Source organism: Heteronotia binoei, chromosome 4 (assembly GCF_032191835.1).
Source record: "Heteronotia binoei isolate CCM8104 ecotype False Entrance Well chromosome 4, APGP_CSIRO_Hbin_v1, whole genome shotgun sequence".
NCBI classification, from domain to species: domain Eukaryota; kingdom Metazoa; phylum Chordata; class Lepidosauria; order Squamata; family Gekkonidae; genus Heteronotia; species Heteronotia binoei.
This window is the reverse complement of record NC_083226.1, coordinates 133,469,720-133,495,722: the sequence shown is the minus strand read 5'-3', so window position 1 is coordinate 133,495,722 and position 26,003 is coordinate 133,469,720. Positions and strand designations below refer to the sequence as shown.

General features: G+C 43.2%; 1 protein-coding gene across 1 annotated transcript in view; it reads right to left on the bottom strand.

Annotated features, from left to right (window-relative positions):
• LOC132569580 (F-BAR domain only protein 2) overlaps positions 1 to 26,003 on the bottom strand; it is a 129,774-nt gene that overhangs the window by 21,811 nt on the left and 81,960 nt on the right. The window contains exons 16-21 of the mRNA XM_060235796.1: positions 19,894 to 19,936; positions 15,568 to 15,662; positions 11,697 to 11,800; positions 11,480 to 11,609; positions 9,493 to 9,604; positions 8,917 to 9,072 (exon numbers count right to left, since the gene is read on the bottom strand). Coding sequence (XP_060091779.1) covers positions 8,917 to 9,072; positions 9,493 to 9,604; positions 11,480 to 11,609; positions 11,697 to 11,800; positions 15,568 to 15,662; positions 19,894 to 19,936 — 640 coding nt within the window. The remainder of the gene's footprint in view (positions 1 to 8,916; positions 9,073 to 9,492; positions 9,605 to 11,479; positions 11,610 to 11,696; positions 11,801 to 15,567; positions 15,663 to 19,893; positions 19,937 to 26,003) is intronic.

The window sequence follows — 26,003 nt, the reverse complement described above, 5'->3', positions numbered from 1 at the left end:
CATACAAAGCCCTTTGTGGCCTTGGACTCTCATATCTGCAGAACTGCCTCTCTTCCTATGCCCAGTCATGATAACTTCACTCATCTGAACAGGTTTTTGTTCATGTGCTACCCTATAAATAAGCACGACCAGCAACATCCCATACAACTGCATGTTCTGTAGTGGCTTACACTTTATGGCAGGGGTGGCCAACAGTAGTTCTCCAGATGTTTTTTGCCTACAACTCCCATCAGCCCCAGCCATGCTGGCTGGGGCTGATGGGAGTTGTAGGCAAAAACATCTGGCCACCCCTGCCCTATGTAATGGCCTGCCAGAGGCGTCAGGAAGGCTTCTAACACTTTTGATTTTTCACAAACTATGTAAAACAGAATTACTTAGGAGAGTATTTTTATAAAGGAAAAATAGAATGATTCAAGAAGATGTTTTAGCAGAGGGAACAGGACTGTGAAAAACAGGTTGCTTACTTGTAACTGATGATCTTCGAGTGGTCATCTGTGCAGTCACAAACATGGGTCTTGCCGCAGGCAACGGATCCATACCTCGGAGTCTCCAAAAGCTCGCCTAGAGCATTTTTTGGCACGCTTTCTGCTCGCCCTGGGGAGCAGGCATCGACTGCGCATGCCTGGAGCGAGCGGGAGGCGCCATTCCCACTCAGTTTCTTCCAGCCGCTATTGATAGTCTACAAAGGTAAAAACCAAGGCAGAAAAAGCCAGCAGAGGGGAAGGCTGGGTGGGTGCGTGTGACTGCACAGATGACCACTTGAAGATCATCAGTTACAGGTAAGCAACCTGTTTATCTTCATTGTGGTCTCTGTGCAGTCCCACACATGGGTGACTAGCAAGCTGAAAGTCAAAAGGAAGGTGGGTGCTGGCAAGAAAAAAACATTTTCATACTTACAATGTATGTATGCACTCTGGGGTGATTTCAGTGGAAGATGGACCTGAGGACTGCTTGGCCAAAGGAGGCGTCCCGTCTGTCATAAACCTCCAAGGCATAGTGAGAGATGAACGTGGATGGCGAGGACCATGATGCAGCAGCACAGACGTCCTCTAAGGAGACGCCCTCCAGGAAGGCCGAGGAGGTCCAGACTGCTCTAGTCGAGTGAGCCTTAAGGCCTTTAGGTAAAGGTTGCTTAGCAACTTTGTAACACAACCGGATTGCAATAGATACCCACTTAGAGAGTCTCTGGGTAGAAATCTTGCGTCCTCTTTGAGGATTGCCGTAGGCCACAAATAAGTTAGGGTCCTTACGGAACGGTTGTGTATGAGAGAGGTAAAAAGACAAAGCTCTTCTGATGTCAAGGGTGTGTAGAGTTCATTGTCTAGAGTCCTTAGGATTAGGAAAAAACGTGGGCAATGAAGTAGAAGTTGAAAGATGAAATTAAGATACAACTTTGCATAAGAAAGTAGGATCCACTCTCAGGACCACTTTGTTCCTATGAAAAACTGTATAAGGTGGGTCAGAACGAAAGGCATACAAGTCACTGGCCCGCTTGCCAGAAGTGAGAGCAACCAACAGGGCAGTCTTCCAAGAGAGAAGATTAAGGTCCACAGTGGCCAAGGGTTCAAACGGGGGTTTCATAAGTTGTGAAAGAACTAACAACAAACTCCAAACCGGCACAATCGGTTTGATAGGAGGGTGAAGGTGCAACATGCCCTTGAGGAATGATTTAGACAGTCTATGGGAGAAAACAGTCTGACCGTCAATAGGCTCGTGGAAAGCAGAAATGGCTGAAAGGTGAACCTTTAAAGAAGAATAGCTGAGCCCCGACACCTGTAGAGACAGCAGGTATTCCAGGATCTAAGGGAGAGGTACAGACTCTGGATCAAGTTGCTGAGAGGATGCAAAGGAGCAGAAACACTTCCACTTGCACTGGTATGAGCGCCTGGTAGAAGGTTTTCTAGCATTCAGGATAACTTCCGCTACTCTCGGTGGTAAAGATGTGGCCAAATTCTCCAAGCTGTAAGTCCTAGAATTTGGAGGTTGTAGTGCCATACCTGGCCGTGATCTTGGGTGAGGAGATCGTCTGCCAAGGGAAGGCGGCGATAAATGTGATGGGACATTTGAAGGAGTCTCATGAACCACGGTTGCCTTGGCCACCATGGCGCTATCAGTATGCAGTCTATACCGTCCCGAGCAATTTTGAGTAGAGATCGGGTAATTAGAGGGGTTGGTGGAAAAAGATAATGAAGAGGACCCCTCCAGCTGTGGAGGAAAGCATCGTTGCCTCTCTTGGTATAAAGGAGAGGGCATTTCGAGTTGTCTTTTGTAGCAAAAAATCTACTTTTGGAGTCCCGAAGCATGCAAAGATGCGATGCAAGTAGCATGGATTGAGGGACCATTCGTGGTCATCTATGCGAATCCTCCTGAGAAAATCGGCCAAGACATTCTCTATCCCTGGAAGGTGAATGGCAGTCAGGTAGATGCTGTTTTTGATGCACCATTCCAAAAGAAGTATGGCTATGTGGCACAGACGGATAGATCTGGTACCACCCTGCTTGTTCACATAGAAAACTGTGGCCATATTGTCAGTTGTGATCTGGAGATTTCAGTTGATTACAGACGGAAGGAACGATTGAAGAGCCCTGTGAACGGCTATGAGTTCTAGGCAGTTTATATGCATAGCCCTCTCGGGCGCAGTCCACAACCCCCTGATAGTCTTGTCCTCTAAGTGGGCTCCCCATCCCCACTTGGAGGCATCTGTAGTCACGATGACAGACGGAGGAGGAAGAACAAAGGGCATTCCGCAAAGTAAATTGTCTGGTACTGTCCACCAAACAAGGGAGAGCTGAACCCTCTGAGGTACAGTGAGAACGGTATTCTGTGGTGGTATGTGTGGATGGTAGGCATGAACAAACCAAAGCTGGAGACGTCGCATGCGCAGTCTTGCGAATCGAAGAACCGAGGTTGTTGCGGCCATGAGGCCCAGAAGACGTTGGATGGTGATTGCAGGTTGCGTTGGGGTACGTATGACCTCCTGGGCCAGGGACAGGATGGTGTGGGCATGATCCCTGGGAAGAAAAACTAGATGAGGAGATGTGCAGAGACAAGCACTTATGAACTGTAGGCCATGAGTTGGGGTGAGTTGAGATTTGACAGCATTCATACACAGGCCCAGGGAGGCGAGAAGAGAGAGTGTTGTTTTGAGATTCTTCGCCAGTTGATGTGCTGTGGGAGCGAAGAGCAACCAGTCGTCTATGTACGGGAACACTGGAATGTTGCGAAGACGAAGAGCAGCTGTGACTACTGCCATGCACTTCGTAAACACTCTGGGGGAGGTGGACAGCTCGAAAGGGAGGGATCGATACTGAAAGTGATGTTTTCCCATGGCAAAGCGAAGATATTTGTGGTGCTGAGGTCTGATGGTCACATGGAAATAAGTGTCCTGAAGATCCAGGGATGCCATCCAGGAATCCTGCGGAATTAGGGGAAGGATGGATTGGACGGAGATCATTCTGAATTTCTTGTAGACTATCTGCTTGTTTAGTCTCCTGAGATCCAGAATGGGTCGCTTGCCCCCGTCCCTTTTGGGCACCAGGAAATACCATGAGTAGAAACCTGTCCCCCAATGGTGAGGAGGAACAGGTTCTATGGCATTTTTTTTGGAGCAAGTCCAGAATCTCTTGTTTGAGATGAGGGGAAGGTGGAGTAACAGTGAAGTAGTGGTGGTGAGGTGGCAAAATGAACTCGATTGCGTAACCTAGGTGGGTTATGGTGAGCACCCAAGAGTCCGTGGTGATTGAGCTCCAGGTTGGATAGAACGGGAGAAGATGTGTTTGATAGCAGGGATTCAGCTGTTGAGTGAGATGCAGAGGGGAGTCAAGAGACTGCTTGGCTGGCTGAGAAGACTTCTTTGTCTGCTGAAAGCATGGCCTCTGTTGGAAGGGTTGCTTTTGTTGGGGGGGTTTCCTCTTCCAGTAATCAGATTGCTTAGGAGAGCGCTGATGCCTCTGAAAAGATCGTCTCCAGGGCTTAGGTTGATTGAACTGCTGGGAGGCTGGCTGAGAGACTCCAAGGCGCTTCGCCCTCTTGCGGCCGTCATCTACCGAAGTGAGGACTTCATCAGTGGATGCATGAAAGAGGCCAAGGCCATCAAAAGGTAGGTCTTCGATTTTTTGTTTAATATTGGGTTGCAGGTTGGTTGACCTCAGCCAGGCGTGTCAATGCAATGCCACCGACGAAGCGAACACTCTAGATGAGCAGGAAACAGCATGTCTGATGGTGTTAATCTGCTGTTTTGAAACTTGTGATAGCTCAGAGACTAAATTAGATGTAGCTATCTGAGAAGTCTCAGGCAGAGAAGGAATGAGAGGAGTAAATTGGTTGGCGAGATTAAATGTATATGAAGCAAAATAAGCCAAGTAATTATTAAGCTTGGAATTAGTATAGGCAAGGTTGTAAATCTTGCGAGCCAAGGTGTCCAACTTCCGACCCTCACAATCGGGAGGAGTAGGGTGCCTGGATGGTTTGGCTTTAGTCGCTGAGTGCATGATTATGGAGTTTGGAGCAGGATGAGAGGCTAAAAATTTAGAGTCAGGAGCATGTACTCTGTACAGGGACTCAAAGCGCTTTGAAGTAGGTGGAATCGAAGCAGGTTTGTCCCAGGCCTCATGCAGACCTTCCAAGTGCACTAGCAACATAGGTAGGAGAGACCCCGCTGGGAAATCTGCCTGAACCAGATTGTGGACTATGTCAGAGACCTTGGGTGAGTCGGAAGGAAGAGTAACATTCAAGGCTTCAGCCAGAGTAGTAATCAGGTTAAGGTAGGCCTTCGAACCGTCTGATGGAGAAAGACAGGCTGGCTGCGTGGAACCCGAGGCAGGAGAGCCAGGAGGATCTTCAGAGTCAGAAGAGCCTGAGCTGTCCCCGTCGGATTGGGATTCCTCGGTTGCAGGAGAGATCAGAGGCTTGGTAGGTGCAGATGTGGATGCACGTTCCTTGGAAGGTTTAGACTTATCTTGTAAGGCAGTCAAAGTCATGGACGATGTAGAAGTCATGCCCAGAGCAGCAGATATGGTGGCGGAAGCAGTGCGGGGTATAAAAGGTTCTCGGTACCGAGGAGGTTCACAGACTCAAAAAGCTTCATAGTCTTGAGAAGAGAGATACTCCGGGTCTCGGGTTCGAGAAGGCTCACGATACCGAGGAGATTCGAAGTCACGGATTCGAGGTGTTGATACATCACGGCTGTGGGATGCGACCTTGAATTCACGGTACTGAGAGCGACGGAAACCCTCATCCGAGGGGGAACGGGAGTAGCGATGGTACACCCGGCGATGTCTGGGAGATGGTGATCTGGAGAGTGAGGAATATTCATATTGACCCCTCTGGTAATAGTCCTGGTATTCACGGTAGACTGGAGAGCATGAACAGAAATCATGACGTCGAACCGGTGAGTGGGATCAGACATGCTGGGTGGAAACCCGTGTCGACGACTCTCTGTAGAGAGAAGAAACTCCAATGTCTCGAAAGGATCCAGCCTGTAGCAAAGACCGGGGATGCTCCTGAGAGAAAGTCGGATCCGAACGGGGGTTGGGTTCGAGGATGTCGAACGGCACCACGCTATGGACCGAGGGCGAGTGAGATCGAGCCGGTATAACCTCGACTGCAGCTGGGGAGTGAGGAGTGAGATAAGGCATATCGGAGATGACGTCGGAGGGTGCCAAAAGCTCTGGTGGAACAAGAGGTTGGATCGGAGCCGAGCGTGTGGAAACTGACGCCATCGATGTCGCTATAGTGGTCAAAGTGGTGGCCCTCGAGGAAGTCGTCAGAGTCGATCTTGTCAGATCGCGGGATTTCTTCGGGGCTGAGGCGGACGAATCGGTATGGCGAGACTTCTTTGAAGCCTTGTGGCTGGTGTCGGAGTGCTTGGATGGTCTCTTGTTGCACTTATGCTTCTTATGAAGTTGAGGAGCAGCCGATGCAGCCGAATCTCCCGCTCGGTGTGGGGGAGGAGGCGAATCAGAGCTGGGCATAGCCTGGAGAGATTTTTCGAGCAGGAAACTTTGAAGTCTGGCCGCTCGGTTTTTTCGCGTCTGTTTACCGAAGCTGGCGCAATGAGGGCAAGTACCTACCCGATGAGCTTCACTCAAACAGAAAAGACAGTATGAACGTCTGAAGTAGGGATTTTAGATCCATACCTCTGACACTTTTTGAAAGTAATTTTCCCTTCCATATGCTCCGGACAAGGGAGGGGGGAAAAAAAGGAAAGGGAAGCACAGAAACAAGGGCTTTTTAAAAAAACAAACAAAAAACCACAAATTTATAAGGATGAAAAATGATAGAAGAAAGGTAAGAGAAAAAGGAGAATATGATACCAAACAGGAGAAGACGAGCTGAGGAGAGAGGAACGCAGCAAGGTAGGTGTTGTCCGGGCGGTGGAAAGGAAGAAACTGAGTGGGAGTGGCGCCTCCCGCTCGCTCCAGGCATGCACAGTCGATGCCTGCTGCCCAGGGCGAGTGGATAGCGCCAAAAAATGCTCTAGGTGAGCTATTGGAGACTTCGAGGTATGGATCCATTGCCTGCAGCAAGACCCATGTGTGGGACTGCACAGAGACCACGATAAAGATCTATACTACTAACATGCATTACATATTGCTTTATGTTCTTACCTTGCTCTTACTGCATAATATTTTCATTTATGTAATACCATTGATATTACATAATACCATGGTATTATGTAATACCAATAATATGATTAATACTATGCCTGGTGTCAAATTTCTGCAATCCTAGTCCTACTGCACTGTTTATTAGATGTCTCATCTTAATGACTGCATTGATCTACAGCAGTGTTTCCCATTTGCAGGGTTGTGACCCGGTACCGGGCAACGGAAGCCTTACTACTGGGTCACAAGAAAAGCCAAAGCTAGCCCCACCCCATCTCTGTGTTGTGCAGAGAGGAGCTGGGCTGCGTCTCCTTCTTTCTCCCCCGCTCCCAGTGTTTGAGAGAAAAGCTGGCATCCACTGGCACTTTAGACCCATGAAGTGTTCTTCAAGGTATGAGCTTTCATGTGTCTTCCTTTGGGAAGATTTCCCTGGAAGGCCTGGGCAGCAAAGAAGGGTATGTGTGTTTCTTTCAGCCGGGAGGGGCGGGGAGTGGGCATTCCAATAGCTATTTTATTTTACCAAACGGCCCCTGGGCAGAATTTTTGCTGGCTGGGGTCATCTGATGGTGAGGAAGGCTTTTTTCCCCTTTCCCTCCCTCTCTTTCTTTTTTTCCCTGCAAGTGATGCTCTGTTTGTATTCTTGGTGCTGGGAGGGGGGGAAGCAACAGTGAGGGGGTTTCTAGTGTCCTGGCCCCATTGGCGGACATTCTGGTGCTTTTTGGGCATTGTATGGGGGAATTTTGGACTGAATAGTCCACTGTCCTGATCCAACATGGCTCCTCTTACGTTTATGTTCTTTCCTTCCATGTCTTTCCTTTCCTTCCATGTCTGTCCTTCCTTTCTTCCTTCCTTTCTTTCCTTCCATTTTTACTGGATGAAACTTTTCTGTTAATCATACTATTGTTGCAGACATAGGAGCTCTGTCAATGAAATGTTGGCACCCCCAATTATAACCAGGTGGCCTTCTATGAGATTTCTGTGTGAGTGAGTGAGAGTAAGAAGTGTGGGGCAGAAAGAGACTATTGGAGATTACGGCGGTATATCTCAACAGCACTGGAGGAGATGGTACTATGAACTTGGCACCATTTTACTGGTCCTGCTTTTAACAGCTGTCTGACACCAAAATTAAACTCCTCCTGTAGATATTACAAAGGATGAAAGTAGTTCACTGGCTAAGTATCTGCACAGCAGGTTGCTTTTAAAGGCGTGGGAAACACAGCCAGTAAAAAGCTGCAAGCCCCTCATAAATATCCTTTTTGGAATAACTGCAGAAAAGCTTGTATGAACGTCATATAACTTGAATTAATTCATTAATTACAGTACAATTCTCTGCTATCTTTCACAGCAGTTTTCCAGTGTTTCAACCAAAGAAATGTATGAAAAATAGCTGTTGAAAGATTTTAGCTTGAGGCAGAGGTTCCAGTAGTAGAAAGGTTGTAACTTGAGGCAGAGTTCCAGTAGTAGCAGCTGAAGTAAGGGCCTACTAAATGTGTCAGCATATTTTGAGGTATAGCAGCTGCCACGGCCCAGTGTGGGTGGTACACAGTGCTGGCATTCCTGATGGCAATGGCAACAGTAAGTAAACAGGACTCTTAACTGCATACACTGGCCATTGCTGTTGAGGAAGGGATATGTAGGTGGTGCAGGCAATTGAACATGGGCATTAGAAGTGCTTGCAAGCTGGAGAAGAATACACAAACAGATAGGTGCATGCAGGTGTGGGAGTGAAAAGAAAGGACTGCCCACTTTCCACCCCCATTTTGGCTCAGCATGAGTTTCAGAGAGATTTTTCTGAAAATGAATTTACTTCCGAAGTAGAGGCAGGTTTGGGGGAGTGTCCTGGAAGTGACATCACAGGAAAAGGTAGAGTTTTGGTTCAGTGTGCCCCGAAAGTGACATCACTTGGTCCTTGACACCAGAGGAAATGACATAATTCCTGTCTCCCAGCTCCACCCCCAAAGTCTCCTGGCTCCACCCCCAAATTTTAATGGGCCATGAAGGAGAAGTGTAAAAATAACCGGGCCAAGGGAAAGAAAAGTTTGGGAAGTAATCTACCCTGAATTTCAGGGAGAAATGCGGACTGCAAATAAATAAATATTTTCTAGTGCAACTATACTGGAAATACGCAACTTTCACATAAGCAATAAGAGAACTAAAACAAGGACATTGAAAAACAAAACAAGCAAATATACAGTGCAGTTTAACAAAACATATTCAGAACGTGAACAGGACTGCAGAGAGAATTTTTATGTAAGATACTATTATAACAAAACACATTGATTGTTTGCTATTATATAAAAAAATACAAAACCTGTATACAAGTTGTGCATTTGGAAGAATCTGCTCTAGTTTGCTTGTGTTTTTTACCCTGAAGCAGAGCACAGCTGGAGATGGATTGCTGGTGAAGACTTTAATAATCCCACTTGGGAATGACACTGTCATATCACCAGTGATCTTCACAATACATCTAAAGATAGATATGAAAACAAATTTTTCTTTTACAATCCATTAGGTAGGCTGCATTCAGAAAAATAAAAAACTGATGTTAGAATACATTTCAATTGAAAACTAGTATCAGATAGTGTGTGATTAATTAAATGTGTTAATTTATTACATGGTATTTAAATTAGGCAAGACTAAAACAAAAATGTATCTAAGAAATTAAGTGGTCAACAAAGTTCTGTTGGATTTTTTTTCACGAGACAAGAATTTTCAACAAGTGCAACTTACAAATTGGTATTTCAAAGCTTTTGCAGATATAGGCATAACAGTTCACCAACATCCCACACATTTCTTAAGTTTCTTCCCCCTCACCCCAAGTAACACAGCATTCTGTTTTTTTAAATACGAAACAAAAAATCCAAAATAGTAAACATCTTAAACTAACTTTGTAGGATCTGCTCCTTTAAAGTAGGCATTAACAGACTCCGTAACAGCTACAGCAACAGGTAAGGTGTCCTGGTTTCCAAGACTGACAGGGCTAGGCCCTCGTGAAACACCTGCAATACGTACAACACAAGTGGTTAATTTCTGATAGTACTAGTTGGACCCAAAAGTGCAGATCAAGTTATAGTATAGATACAAAATCTTGGGAGCTAAATTCCAGCCCCACAAATGAAACGTCAGTTACTTCTGTTTTTATCTGTGATGGTTTCAGAAAAATAATTTGGGATTTTGTTATTTTACCAAGAATTGTTGATTTGTTATTAGTTGTGCAACTTGGTCAACATACCCAAAAGAGATTCAGCATGTTCTGATAAGAACATAAAAGCAAGCACCCCAATCTATACTAGAGATCTGTGTCTTAGATACATACAATGATCTCTTCCATTCATGAATAGGCCTTCATTAATTTTTATTCCCTTGCATTTGTATCTTTCCTTGAAAGAACAGGGAAACTGCTCTGGGCACTGCAGCTCCATAAGCATATCAGTGCTCCTGAAGCCAGAACAGATAAACAAAAACAAGTAAACATATAACAGTTAACAGAATAAACTTTTAGATCACTGTTACTATCTTCAACCTCTTCAAGCAACTGGAACTGATTTTGCAGTAACCTTGCTCCGTGGCAGGCTTCCGTTTTTCTCTGGAGCAAGCTAGCAATTTCGCGCAAGCTGCTCTTTGCTGCCATTTTTCATTGCGGTAACCCCTGATTTGATGCGCAGCAACGTAAACCTGCTTTTTAAATTTACATTGCTGTGTGTCAAATCAGGGATTGCTATGATGAAAAATGGTGGCGTGGAGCAGCTTGTGCGAAATCGCTAAGCTTGCTCCGGAGAAAAAGGGAAGCCTGCCGTCTGGGACTGTTCATGTAATGTGTTACAGATTCAAGAAGAATATGTTCAGCTATCAAACATAAATGGTAATATTTCTTAAATATAGGACATTATCCAGACAATAAAAATAAAACATGAAATAACACACAGAAATAAATTTATATGATAATCCTTAAGGGGTCTGTTACAGCAAAATGAAACAGAAGCCCAGTTGCACCTTAAAGGCTAGCAAAACTTATTCCAGCATAAGCTTTTATGACTCAGAACTCACAAGCATGAAATGTACATGCGCAGTGAATATATTTACACTGAGACCATTTCTGTAAACCTTTGCATTGGTGTTATTAAACAATCAAACTTTCTGCACAACTTTTTGCCTTCCTAAGAGTCGATCCAAATTTAGCGCTCCATTACCCTATATTTTCCAAGTCTACTTTTCCTGCATTTTCCTCCTTTTGGATCTGAACTCAGTTTTCTAGTGAGGAATTCTCAATTTTGCTGACAAAGTACATGACAATTCGACCACACAACCCTTTTCAAAGGAAGTGCGGAACGCATGAGGAAGGTCAGATCTGAATTCAAAAAGAACTTCCCTGAAATGAATGCCCTTTTGTGGAAGGGTAAGCTGCAAAATCAGAACATCAGCTGGAGATTCAACTTGCTGGGAATCAGTGGCAACACTGATGTGAGGAAAAGGTCTTAAAACAACAGAAAGATGAGAGTGGGGAAATGTTACACAGTGAGTCCAGTTTGAAACAACTGTTTAAAATCACTGATGCTTCATTGTAGTTGGTAAAGTCATAATTCCTTGTAGTTGTTAAAGCCATAATTCATAGGTGGTTCCAAAATCATGCCAATGCAAGAACTATCATACAAGAAGTTTTGCTGATTGTAACAGTACCACTATATATAAATTCTGTAACCAGGTAATGTGACACTTTCAAAAACAGTTCTAGTTTCACATTCTAGTTATATGTGAAGCAAATAGATATCTGCAATAAACTCTTCCAAAGAGTAAGCTTATAAATGATATTTTTTTCAAAAGCTATAAAATATTTAGGTGCTACTATGGGGTTAACAACAGGTGAAGTGTCTTACCAACTGTGGGTGTATTTGCTGCACTTAATGATGCAGAAGATGATATTGAGGAGGAACTCTCTGCACGTGCCAGTGGAGCTGGAGGAGGTGGGCTGGAGTTGGAGGTCAAAGGAGGACTGAAAGGCCTTGGCTTAAAATAAAATTTAGAATAATTAATATATGTAGTCAAATGGATAAGAAAGATGAAGATCATACAGGTAAGGCTGAATGCACCTACAATTTCATTAATTCCACTGAGTTTCCCTGTGGGCAACTTTGGTCTGGAAGCTGGTCTTGGAGGAGGCACTAAGGCACCCAGAGAAAGAGGGGTTGTGGGTCTTGCTGGAAGGAAATAATGAGATGTCAGCATATTGTTGTCATCATTACACTGAGGTAAACAAATAATTAATTCATCATGAATCCATGTTAGGCACTCTGTACAATCAGTTCCAACTTAAACAGACTAACTCATAAATGTTTTCTACCCACTCAGTCTAGTCCATACATTCATATGGCTGATTCTGGCTATCTGGATCCATGCCACAGTAACATCAAGACTGGATTACTGTAATGCACTGTACATTGGTCTCCCTTCAAAATCATTTTGGAAACTTCAACTGGTGCAGAATGCCATGGCTTGGCTATTAACAGGAGTTAGACAGAAAATGCATTGTACTTCCATTCCACAGATACTCTATTGGCTGTCCATTTGTTAGCAGGCTCCACTTAAGACATTTATTTTGTTTATTTATTTTATTCAATTTTTAGCCTATCCTTCCCATAGAACAGGCTCAGGGTGGGTTACATCATAAAAACAACCAACAGTAAAAATCTACTGTATTTTTCGGACCATAAGACGCCCCCCCCCAAAAAAAAAGTGGTGGGGGGGAAGTGTGTGTGTCATATGGAGCGAAGGGACGATAGGACGTACCTTCCTCCCGGGGTGGGTGGGGGTGGTGGTGCGATCCGCTGCCTCCGCCTCCGATCCCGGCGCTTCCCCCACGCCTGCCTGCCTGGCTCCAGCTCTGCTTCCAGCAAGCGCTGGGATCGCTCCACGCTGCCCCCACTGCAAACCCAGCGCTTCGCGAGCACCGGCTGTGGAGGGGGCAGCGTGCTTCCTCCGTGCCTGTCTGCCTGGCTCCAGCTCTGACGCTTACAGCAAGTGCCAGGATCGCTCCCTCCGCCCTCCGATCCTGGCTCTTGCTTTAAGCATCAGAGCTGGAGCCAGGCATCAGAGCTGGAGCCAGGCACGGAGGAAGCACCCACCCCCTCCGCAGCCGGCGCTCACGAAGCGCTGGGTTTGCGATGGGGGCAGCGTGGAGCGATCCCAGCGCTTGCTGGAAGCAGAGCTGGAGCCAGGCAGGCAGGCGCAGGGGAAGCGCCGGGATCGGAGGCGGAGGCAGCGGATCGCCCCCCCAGGAGGAAGGTGCATCCTATGGTCCGGAGCGTCTTATGGACCGAAAAATACGGTAATTTAAAATATATAAAATCTAAAATTGCAGAGTAACAGTACGTACTAAAATGGCAAATTCTACCTCACAGACATGGCCTATTGTCCAGGTCCAGCAGGCCTTATAGCACTGGGATGGAATGAATTGTGCTGAACTGGAACAATTACCAGAGGCTCAACAGATTTGTTTATAGAATATTTACTTACCTATCTATAAATACAGAAAACCTGAGACCTAGGATCCACACACTGTGCCTGACTGCATGGCTCTCTTTCTCTGAAGCACACAAAGTACATGGGGAGCAACTGCCACGTTGTGTGTCTCTCAGAGAATCTTGAAGCAATGAACACAGCACAGGATCTTAAGATGACCACTACAGGTGTGCATCAGGGTCTACCCAAACTGAAAATAAAACTGAAATACACCTTATTGATATTTTTCTAGGTATATTTTAGCTTCCCAAATGAATCTGGGATTTTTTTGGGAGAACTGAAATGTTTTCAGGTCCAATAACACCTGAATGAAAAAATACCAAGAAAAAAAAATCCTGCCCACCCTCAATGACCATAAAAGATGGCTCCAAGGAAGTCTTTCTGGGAAAATCAGGGAGCGCCAAGAGTACAACAGCAAATTAAGCTCCAGCAGGCTAGAAGACAAAAGATGCCACTTCCCATATTGTGTTTTAAATGATATGCAATCACTGACCATTAACACAAATTGAACACTAAGTGCCCTACGACAGTCTAGAACTTCCAATTCAAATCTTCCCATTTTCCCAAAAACTCCTGCCAAATATATGACTCAGCTTTATGTCTCCAGCTTCTTATCTTGAATTATAATTCAATCAACAACTTTCCTCCCTGTTGTCCTTCCCTAGTTGTGTTTAGTCAGTTCTATCATTTTCTCCTGATATACTGTTCAAGTCTCCAGTATTCCTTTATCTTCTATTGTAATCTTTTGTTTCTTGAAAAGAACCCATGGGCCAAAAAACAGTATAACTGGCCTGGCTTTAGAGCCAGCAATTGGAGTCTAACCCTGCATACCAACAGAACTGCAACAGACTCTCACACAAACACACTGGATCTCTCCTTCTTCCATCTGATTTCGTTGCAGAACAGGACAGGTAATCTTTGCTCTCTTTGTGGTTTAAAATATCTAGCATGCACAACATTTCAGTACCAACCTTTTTGCTTACTATAGAATGTGTATTCCTCCACGCCTGAGAGAAGACGGACGGAGAGTAATGGTGGGTCTCAGTTACTTTTTACTTTTAGCGTTCTACAATTAAGGATACATCTACCTATCAATCTCCAATTTTGACATATTGATTTCCTTCACTATAATGTAACTTCATTATAAGATAATTTCATAATGTTGTATGCTAATTTACTGCTTACCTATATTTATTGACTGATAATTTCTGTTTCATTTTATCTGAAGTGTGTGTGCGCACATGAAAGCTTATACCTGTAATGAAACTCTGTTGGGCTTAAGGGTGCCAGTGGACTCAAACTTTGTTCTACTGCTTCAGACAAACATGGCTACTCACCTGAATCTATATTCCTTACTAGCTGACAAATTCTCATTTTTACCAGAAGTACCGATGACATTTGCTATACAATCTTTGGACAGGATTCAAGGAGGACTTTTAAAGAAAATGACTGTGCTACCTCAGCTATCAATGGCAAAAAGCAGAGGAATTATAGAAAGTTCCACACACCTTCTCCAATACTCCCTCTAAGCTGTGGAGTCTTGTGAGCAAAAATTCTACTTTATGAGCTACTGGCATTAAAGATGTGAGCAAATGATTTGGCTACTGCATAAATTAGTTTGCTCTGGGGCCACCCTTCCTGAGCTAAGACAAAAATGTGTGAGCCAGAGGTGAAAAAACTGAGCTAGCTCATACTAACTCAGCTTAGAGGGAATGCTGAGCTTCTGACTACATTCTGAGCACAAAATGCAAGCATTAGTTTTATTAGAAAGTTATTACAGAAAACAGTTTTCAATAAATAATAACTAAGGGTGTTTCCTTAGTTTCTGCATGTTTCTTCCATATGCTGTAATGTCATGCTTATCTCCCCCCACTTCCATCATTAGCTCAAACAGACAATGGATTCCCAGGCAGATACGGCACACACATTAAAATGATCTTCAAATGTAGTTACTTGCTGGGTGAGGATTTGAGGAACTACGGTAGGTGCAACAGGAACAACTGGATGCTAAATTACACTGCAGAAGGTGAAAGTTGCCTTTATTTTTCAACCAGACAGTGTTTGCATATTGATCACACAGTTATCTTTTATAGGACATAAACTAGCATGGTGACTTTGGACAGAAGTGTATTTGATATCCGTTAAAGCCAGTGCCATTAAAGACATGTAAGCTTGACGTTGATTGTTCTTGTATACATTGTGTATACTGATAATATGCTCTTAAACGAAAGGTTTAAGAATTCTTTAAATCAAACTTTTAACAATTGCCACGAAGAACCAACAGAGTATGTTTACAGAGTAATATTAACACAAATTAGCAATGAACAGACATTACTGTGATTGTGTGCATTTTGTGTGTTTATTTACATGGCACACTTATCAAAAGAGATTTCTGTTAAAATATAAGACACTTCCACAAATTATTTTCAAGCAGCAGTAATTTTACCTGATGAGGATGATGACATTGTTGAGGTCAAGGACGATGAGTCACCAGAGTTTCTAAGGAGTGGGTCCCATGTCCAGAGGTCACTGGTCCCCTTTCTATTTTAGAAGGTCATCAAATAATGAATTAAGTCTCACATGTAATTTGCATGTTACTGAAGTGTTTTCAGAGCTCTGATAACAGGTATGATTCAACATGCATATTTTCAGACAGAATATTTTCTCATGTAAATTATTACAATGAAAAGCAAAAACTAGCAAGTCTTTCAAACTCTTATTGGTAACTAAGAAAAGGAATGATGAACCCTTATCTCTTAACAGACATTCTTCAAAAGGTTATCACCTCCAGACAAGTTCTGCACCTATACTGAATCAGTTTTGAACCATTCTAGAGCCTGAGCCTAGAAGAGTACTGAAATCCCCTTTTGCAAGATATTTTTGCCTTTCTGCACATGCTGAAGGATGTGATGAGTTGGATACCTTGATGAGGTATCAGGCCACAGCATTCAGATGGAAGGCCCAGGTGAGGAAGATACCACAGGTCCTGGCCTGAATAATTTGTTGCAGTACCAACAATTCAGGGACTGTTCAATGTTTCAGCCATTCTTTCTCAAGCTGTCCAGTTCAGGAATGTGGACAGCAACCAGGGAAATGTCTCCATAAATGAACTCTTGTCAGAGATCTACAACCACTGAACACAGTATTCAGAAAGCAGTTTCTCTTTTGCTTCATGATCTAGAACTTCGTAGCACACTATCTGTTCTAGAAAGCCATTAGGAACTGGTAAGAAGAAAGCTAGTACCCTGTACATAATAAGTTTATGTGCAACAGATGGAATGCAATACCTAACCCCTGGAGATTTAATTTATTTTAAATATTTATATTCTATGCTGTCAGTCAGACGATGGCTTCTAAGAAAGTTAATAAGATAAGAAGTACGGCCACCAGAATATGGGCTACTAGGAATAAGGCCTGTTGTGAAGGGAAATACAATGGGCTCTAGAAAGAGGCTCTGGATGAGTGCCCCCTCACCCTTGCTGTCTTCTGACTCACTCACCCTAGTGGAGGCATTCACTCCCCCCGACCCTGGTGTCTTCCCACCCACCCAAGATAGCTGTTTTCTGCAGGGGAATTGATCTGTCTTAAGCCTTCCATCTCCTCCCCTTTTCTGCAGCCTCTACCTAGGAAAAGTACGTTCTTTCTCCACAGTGTAGACCAAAGCAGCTTATATCATTTTCCTCTTTGCCTTCTACACAGCAATCCTGTGAGGTAGGTTAGGCTGAAAGTATGTGACTAGTCCAAAACCACAGTGTGCACCAAAGCAGAAGCGAAGCGACCTCAGCAGGGTATAATGACACAGAGTCCACCCTGCAAAGTCCACTTTTTCTCCATTGAGCTGATCTTTGTCATCTGAAGAGTTGTAATTTGTCTCTGGCTCTCACCTGGAGAATGGCAACAATGTTTACTCAGGAGGAAATGGTTGATTTGGAGGATGGAGTATATGGCATTGTACCTGTCTGAGGTCCCACCCCTTCTCAAATCCCACTCTTTCCAGGTTTCACCCTCAAATCTTCAGGAATTTCCCAATCTGGAATTGGCAACCCTATCTCCAGACAACAGACCTCTCTCTCTATCTTCCCAGGAGAAAATAACTGCTTTGGAAGCTGTATTATTATTATTATTTTATTTATATTCTGCCCATTCCCCCATAGGGGCTCAGAGAGGAGTACAACATAAATAATAAAATCACAGTAAAATCACAACAGCATGATAATAAAAAAAACAATTACAATATTCAGTACAACAGAATGGTCCAGCAGGGTAATACAATAAGATGCTGTAGCAGGACAATACAGCAAATCAGCGCAGTAGGATAGTACAGTAGGGGAGGCCAATCGATCTAATGAAGACTTGGCGAAACAGTTCCGTTTTACAGGCCCTACAAAAGGCTAACAAGCCAGGTAGGGCCTAAATCTCCATAGGGAGCTGATTCCACCAGGCTGGGGTCAGGACCGAGAAGGACCTGGTTCTGGTAGAGGCAAGACGGGCATCTCTTGGGCTGGGGACAATCAGTCTCTCTTGGGAGGCTGATCGAAGCGACCTCCGGGGCATATATGGGAAGAGACGGCCCTGCAGGTATGTTGGTCCCAGGCCGCATAAGGCTTTAAAAATCAAAACTAACACCATGAAACAGATCCGGTACTCTATAGGCATCCAGTGCAGGGTGCGGAGCACCGGCCACATGCTCACCTGTATAGGTGATGCAGTCAGCAGGCGAGCTGCCACATTCTGCACCCGCTGCAGTTTCTGGATCAGTTTCAAGGGCAAGCCAGCGTACAGCGAGTTACAATAATCTAGTCTGGAAGTGATCATTGCATGGGTCACTGTGGCCAGGTCTTGGGGGAGGGGATAGATATGGTGCTAGCTGCCTGATCTGCCATAGATGGTAGAAGGCAGACCTGGCAGCCGCCGTGACCTGGGCCTCCATAGAAAGTGAGGCATCCAGGATCACTCCCAAACTCTTCACCTGTTGAGTCAGCACTAAAACAGCGCCATCCAAGGCTGGGAGTTGGGTGCACACCCACCCACCCGAGTCAGGCACAGGACCTCGATGGCATTCTATTCAGCTGAATGCTCTCCCTTTACTGACTGAAGCAACCGCAGTTGCCTAGCAACAGCCTTTGGCTAGCAGCTTCCCCAGTGGCCCAGTCCTCATCTATCTTGGGGTGAGGCTGAGGGGGAGGGTGGGAGAGAGGGAGTGACAGGAAATAGGTGTCAGCCATGGCACCTGAGGAAATGCTCCCAGTGGGGTCAGGCCTTGTTGCCTAGTCACATTGTGGCAGTGGCGGTGGCTCCCTGGCTTTTTCAGTGGCCTTTGCAGGCTGCGTATGCTGGGAGACCATCTGTGTAAGCTGTTGATGTGGTGGCAGAGGTCTGTTGCTGGTAGCCGCCATGATGCCTTTTGTGAGGCCAAAGTAGAGCAGCAGCCCTTTCTGAGGCCGGATGACAGAGAGGACACAGAGAAGCGTTGGAGATGTGTCTGTTTCTGAGGTAAGACTGTTTGGGCAGTCGGCTCAACATACCTGAGCCTGCAGTAGGTGGGGGCAAGGGAATCAGCCAATAGGAAGCCAGAGGTACTGACTGATGGGCCGTGGTTTATGGAGTGCATGGAATGTACCCCTCAGCCAATGGGAGACCTGGATTTGGCCACTCCCATAGAGCTTTTATTTATAAAGGATACCACTGTAAAAACTAGGACCACCTACTTTAATATAATATTTTAAGATGAGATAAATCTTTGGAATAGTCTCAGAACGACTACTACTGTGGCGATCAGCAAAGGAAAGTCCTTGCCTCTCCTCCTAAAGCACACTCACAAAAGGCAATACTCTCCCACAGGGGAAGCCAATACTTTGGCTAGAGCTCCAAAATATTAAGGAATTGCCTTTGCATAGCACAAAACCCATGTGTGAGAAAGCACAGAGACCATGAAGATGAACTATTTAGTTTCAAATGTTGCACATTTCTGTTCTGGTATGTTTTGTCAAAAGAAGATTTAATTATGCCCCTTCTGAAAGCAATCACTCCAAGTTTTGTTTTACTACGATATGACAAACATTCTTACTAACATATATGAACATATGAAGCTGCCTTATACTGAATCAGACCCACGGTTCATCAAAGTCAGAATGGTCTACTCAGCCTGGCAGTGGCTCTCCAGGGTCTCAAGCTGAGGTTTTTCACACCTAACCATTAAAGAAAATTAGCTACACAGTAAAATTATCCATACTCTAAGTCATGATACAAATTTAAAGTATAAGTTTCAGATTTAGCTTTTCTACTCATATACAATTGCATGAGAACAGTATTCTTGAAATAAAAGCTACGTACTGCTAATAAGTTATTTTCAATCTTGGCCGGCAGCCATGTTGTTGTTTTTTTGCCTGCATGACCCTGGATGATTCAGACAATTTTAAGTGCAGGCGTTTTTATATATGGTTGGCAATAAGAATCTTTGGGCTTCAAAAGGTAATACCAGCTGCAATTCAGTGTAGAGATATACACTCTAGATTTTCCCCCTAGGTGCTATAGACATATAAATGATTTTAGGACAAAGTATTTCTCTCCTGAAATTATTCAAATAAAAATAATCACAAAAATGGAAGAACATTCAGTAGTTGATTGAAGAGGAATCCACTGAGCTTTAAAATAAATTAATTAATTTAAATACTTTGGGTCACAGAAACTCAGGCCATCAGCTGTCTGGGAAAAACAACCACCAACAAATGTTTCATCACCTTCACGTAAAAACAAAAAGAATGAAACTTACTCATTAGATGGAACAGAAAGTTTCAATTTTGTTAATTCTTCACCTAATCAAAAAGATATGACAATTGACAACCATTATATTTACCAAAATCAACAAACTTAAAGGCAGCTCCGAATGATAAACTGCTAATAGACATAATTAATTGAGAAAGTAGAGAAAGAAGTACTTTTCTCCCTTTCTCACAATACAAGAACTCGTGGGCATTCGATGAAATTGCTGAGCAGACAGGTTAAAACGGATAAGAGGAAGTACTTCTTCACCCAAAGGGTGATTAACATGTGGAATTCACTGCCACAGGAGGTGGTGGCGGCCACAAGCATAGCCACCTTCAAGAGGGGGTTAGATAAAAATATGGAGCAGAGGTCCATCCGTGGCTATTAGCCACAGTGTGTATATGTGTGTGTGTGTGTGTGTACATATATATATATATATAACATGGCTTCTCTTAAGTTCTTATAATTCAGAAGTAACAAGGTAAAGTAGACAAGCACATATTTTCTAAGATCTGCTTATGGTAAAAAATACAATCTTTGCTAAATGTTGCCGCCCTGAGTCCGCTTGCGGAGAGGGCGGGATGTAAGTCGAACATAATAAAATAAATAAATAAATTGCCAAGATCGTAGTCATGTTCTTTGTTATGCTTTTTCAAACATTGCAATTTCCTGTTTCCTATTCCAGCTGCAGCTACCTATGTTTATTTACGAAGCTATTCCTGAAACTCAGAGAACTGCAATCGGGAAAAAGTCCAGGAAAATTAAGGTTTATTCATGCAAGAACTTGGGGGATAAAAGTAAAAACCCACATGTAAAATTTCACTTGTGGTGATCATATACAGCTGATGCAAGTTCTTATGCAAGAGTTACTTCCATATGGAACTGTGTCACATGAAAAGTAGTCCTAACAGATAACTCTAAGACAAACTACTTATGTTTTAGAACTGAACACCCTCCAGCAAAAATTACTACAGAATTGAAAAGTTTTGATCATCTTCTGGCAGTGTATCAGTGCTGTTTCCAGCCCTTTAGTCAAAATTTATACAGCACAGTAAAACAATGGAATATTGTTTAAAATGCATAGACTTCACTCACACCTTTTATGCATTTTGTTCCAAGTGAAGACTAATCCTGTCCACAATAACCAGGAACCATTCCCAAACTCAGCCTAATATTTCACTATAGATGATCTGTGCTAAAAGGTTTGTAGGCAGATTTTTTTTCATCCTCTTCTTAGAGCAAGGTTTTGAACAATAAAAATGAAAAACATAAATAAAACCCACGTCTAAAAACACCTCCCTTGGACACTTCTCTGCAGCCTCTAGAAATTGAGCAACAAAATAAGTACGTTGGGAATCAGAATCCTCTAAGAAAGGACAAGAAAGTGAAGCTGTAACAGATGATGAAGAGATGGCAGAACTGCTCAATTCCTACTTTTCCTCAGTCTTCTCGTGTGAGGAAAAAGGTGCTCAACCTGGCAAAAACAGAACACGTGAAAGGAGTTGCAGCCTAGGATTGGCATACAGGTAGTGCATAAACAACTAGTTTCTTAAAATGAAACTAAGTTCTCAGGGCCAGATGAACTGCATCAAAGGGAACTTGTGGATGTAATTTCTGAGCCTCTGGCCGTTTTTTTTTTTAGAATTTCTGGAGAACAGGTGAGGTGCCAGAAGACGGGAGGCAGGCAAATGTTGTCCCCATCTTCAAGAAGAAAAAGGAAGATCCAGGTAACTACCAGTCCATCAGTTTGATGTCTATACCTAGAAAAGTTTTAGAACAAATCATCAGTCAGTCCTTGAGCATTCAGAAAAAATGGCTGTGACAGCGAAGAGTCATGGGTTTCTCAAGAACAAGCTACGTCAAACTAACTTTATCTCTTTGAGAAAGTTACTACCTTGCTGGATCAGGGGAATGCTGCAGACATAGTTTACCTTGATTTCAGTAAAGTTGCTGATAAAGTTCCACATACTATTCCTGTTGACAAGTTGGTAAAATGTGGTTTGGATCCTGTTACTGCTAGCTGGATCTGTAACTGGTTGACAGGTTGCACCCAAAGAGTGCTTCCTCATCGTCTTGGAGAGGAGAGACAAGTGGAGTGCCTCAAGGATCTGTCCTGGGACCTGTTTTGTTCAACATCTTCATAAATGGATGAAAGGAATAGAGGGAATGCTTATTAAATTTGCAGATGATACTAAATTGGGAGGGCTCGCAAATACATTAGAAGACAGAGATGATCTTGACAGGCTGGAAAATTGGGTTAAAACCATAAAATGAATTTTAACAGGGATAAATGTAAAGTTCTGCATTTAGGTAGGAAAAATCGAATGCATCATTATAGGATGGGGGAAACTTGTCTTGGCAGTAGTTTGTGTGAAAAGGATCTAAAGTTCTTAGTGGACTGTACAATGAACATGAGTCAGCAGTGTAGTGCGGTAGCTAAAAATGCAAATTGCAATTTTGGGCTGTATCCACTGAAGTGTAGCGTCCAGATCACATTAAGTGATGATATCACTTTACTGAGCTCTGGTTAGACCTTACCTAGAGCTCCCTTGTTCAGTTTTGGGCATCACAATTTAAGAAGGATATAGACAAGCTGAAACATGTCCAGAGGAGGGCAACAAAGATGGTAAGTGATCTGGAGACCAGGTCCTATGAGGAAAAGTTAAAAGAGCTGGGTATGTTTAGCCTGGAGAGGAGATGACTAAAAGGTGATATGATCACCATCTTCAAGTACTTGACAGCTGTCATACAGATGATGGCGCAGAGCTGTTTTCTGTCGTCCCAGAAGATCAGACCAGAACCAAGGGGTTAAAACTAAACCAAAAGTGTTTTTGGCTAAACATTAGGAAGAACTTCCTGACAGTTAGAGCAGTTCCTAAGTAGAAAAGGCTTCCTCACGAGGTGGTAGACTTTCCTTCTTTGGAGGTTTTTGAACAGAGGCTAGATGGCCATCTGACAGCAGTGCTGATTCTGTGAACTTAGGCAGATCATGAGAAGGAGGACAGGGGGAGGTACTTGTGATTTTCCTGCATTGTGCAGGAGTTTAGATTAGATGACCCTGGAGGTCCCTTCCAAATTTATGATTCTATAAGAGAAATTGAAACTTTCATTCTAAAATCACCAGAGGAAGTATAATCCATTTATCAAGGCATGGCATAATCTATTTCAGCTGAAATTGCAGCACATAAGGACACTGAAGAATAACATGTACAAGAGAGTCCAGATTGGAGGGGACAGGGACATAATTGATCTGGAAAAGGGGACTTTTAGTGGACAACCCAGCAATACCATTGAAAAGGGGCAGTTGAATCATGACTACATAAAGATCCTACATAACTTTGGGCTAACCAAGGACTCTAAATAAGAAGGGAGCCTACCCTTAGATGGAAGGCTCAAGGCAAGTGGAGAACATGTCCTCTGAGCATCAAAATGAGTATAACTCTTATTTCTGGCATAAATCAGTTTGGCCACATGTTTTTTTCCCTGAATAAAGAAGGGGGGGGAATATTCTCTACCTTAAGATTATAAGAGATAACTTCTGTTCAAAAAGTTGGAGCCTGGGAGCCTTATAAGATTACCCGAGGGTTAACTATCCTCAGGGACCTTGAAAAATAGATGAAACAAAAAAATTAAATGTACATATCCAGGCACAGGCTTCTGTGGAGCTTAGACAAAATTTATATTGAAGGACCACCAATGAAATGTACCTGGGGAGCCCTCTGATTGCCTGAAGGAACAAGGACTGTACTCTACAGAATCATCCACAGAAAAAATCTGTATAGGGACATCATACCAAAGTTGTGAAATCACCACAGAATTAGAAACTCTAATAGCAGCTGGAATATAATGTGCCTCGTTAGAAAAAAAAATGAAATGCAAAATTGCCTTCATAGTAGTCACAGATTTCCACATGACTAATTGATTATGACATCTCCAGAATAAAGCAGAATGAAATAAAACACCAAAATACCTAAGACAAAACTTGTGAGATCTTCCACTCATTTACTATCTATATCTGTCTTTTGGTCAAAGAGAAAGGTGCAAAGGACTGAAAAGTCCAATAATTTAGGTGAATGCAGAAAAGGAACAGTAAAAAAAACACCTGGCAAATCAGACAAATACAAACTAAATAATGATGATGCTAAAAGGCACCCCTGTTGCCTCCCCCATGACAGGAAAAGGAAGTAGTTAAGTGACCTTCACTATTACACTGCACTTGGGCAGTAGAATCAGTATAAAGATTTTTAATTAACCACAACAATCTCCTATCAATTATTGTTTGCTTCAATTAAGCCCACAGATGGGTTCTAGATATGGAATCAAATGCATTGGAAAAAACTAGAAAGACTGCATATTAAAAACCCTTCCTCAAAACAGCATACTTCTCTCTCTCTCTCTCGGCTTGGCTTCGCGAACGAAGATTTAAGAAGGGTGCAATAGTCCACGTTTGCTGCAGGCTCGCTGGTGGCTACTAAGTGGGATAACTGGGTTTTTTTTCAAATAAAAATAAAAAACCCAGCAGGCACTCATTTGCATATTAGGCCACACCCCTGATGCCAAGACAGCTGGAACACCATTCCTTTGTGTTCCTGCTCAAAGAAAGTCCTGGGGATAACACATGAAAGTGATTGAGTGTGCTGTGTTCCTTATGAAATCCCACCTGTTCTGGGCCAATGTTCTTAGAATCAACCATCCAAGACTGAAGTCTGCTCAAAAAATGTTCCATAGATCTTACATTTGACTGACAACAAACTAACAGGTTGAACGTTCTTAAGACTGTCCTCATCTCCAGCCTTATGGATTGGGACAATTATAGTAGAATGCCCTTCAGGAAGAATCATGCCAGTAGAGTTCACTCTAGTAAAAAGATCAGCCAAAAGAGGCACACACTAGTCCATGTTATTAATAATAAATTCTCCTGGAATATCAGCAGCAGCCTTCTGCGTATGGAGTCATTATCTCTGAACACAGGACTGGCTGCCATTCAGGTAGATCAAGAGACACTGTGGCATCTAGACTGTCATCATGAATCAATTTAGAGTATAACAATTAAAAATGTGATTCCCAAGTCTGAGCCATAATAACATGAGACTACCTCTACTTTTTAAAGAATAGACCAGAATCTAAGGACTCATTATACTGAGCAGTCTTGATTAGCATCCACCAGAATCTCATTCTGACAGCAGCTTTCTTTTCCTTCAAAATTCATTTATAAGCACCTGTAGCAGCCAGGGGATCTTTCAACAAACTATTGTTCCAAAGACATCTCATAAGTCACATTTTATGGGATACTAGATGTTAGCAGCCCTACAAAATCTGTCAAACCAATTATTTCTTGGAACTGCTTAGCAACAGATGGCTTAAATAAAATCGAAGAGAAATTTCCATCAATCTGGAAAGAGGCCAATCCCCTTCTTATGGTCAGTGATAGTCATTATCAATGTATAAAAGTGTGACATTCTTTTCAGTCTGGGACTACTTTCAAAAGAGAATCTAGGGATGGGGACCAGAGAACAGCTCTCAAACCCTTCCCTTATGTTTCTAAATGGTCCTTTGGACCTTTTGCTAGTTAAAAGGGACCATATAGGTAAAAGAGTAGGGGCAAAAATAAAATAAAAATAAAATAAATTGCCCCAAGGACAAAGCACAGCACCGGACGATCAAGAGGACAAAGGTTTAATATTGTTTTGTATGCTAAATGAAATAGATATAGCCAGGGATTTTTATTTTTTATTTTAGCAGGAACGCACAGGAACACAGTTCTGGCTGGCTTGTTGTCAGGGGTTGAGGCTTAATATGCAAATGAGTTCCTGCTGTGCTTTTGCTACAAAAATGCCCTGCGCAAAACAATGATGATGTCAGGGGTGTGGCCTAATATACAAATGAGTTCCTGCTGAGCTTTTCCTACAAAAATAGCCCTGGATATAGCTAAAATTGTAAATCCAGAGAGTCTCTGTTCCTAAATCCAGAAACTAAGATTAGCACTAGATGTGCAACAGTACTTCTAGTGTCAAAATATTTATGAGTCTCATTGCCAGGGCTTTTTTTGAGCAGAAACGCACAGGAACGCAGTTTTGGCTAGCTTGACATCAGAGGCGTGTGATCTGATATGCAAAT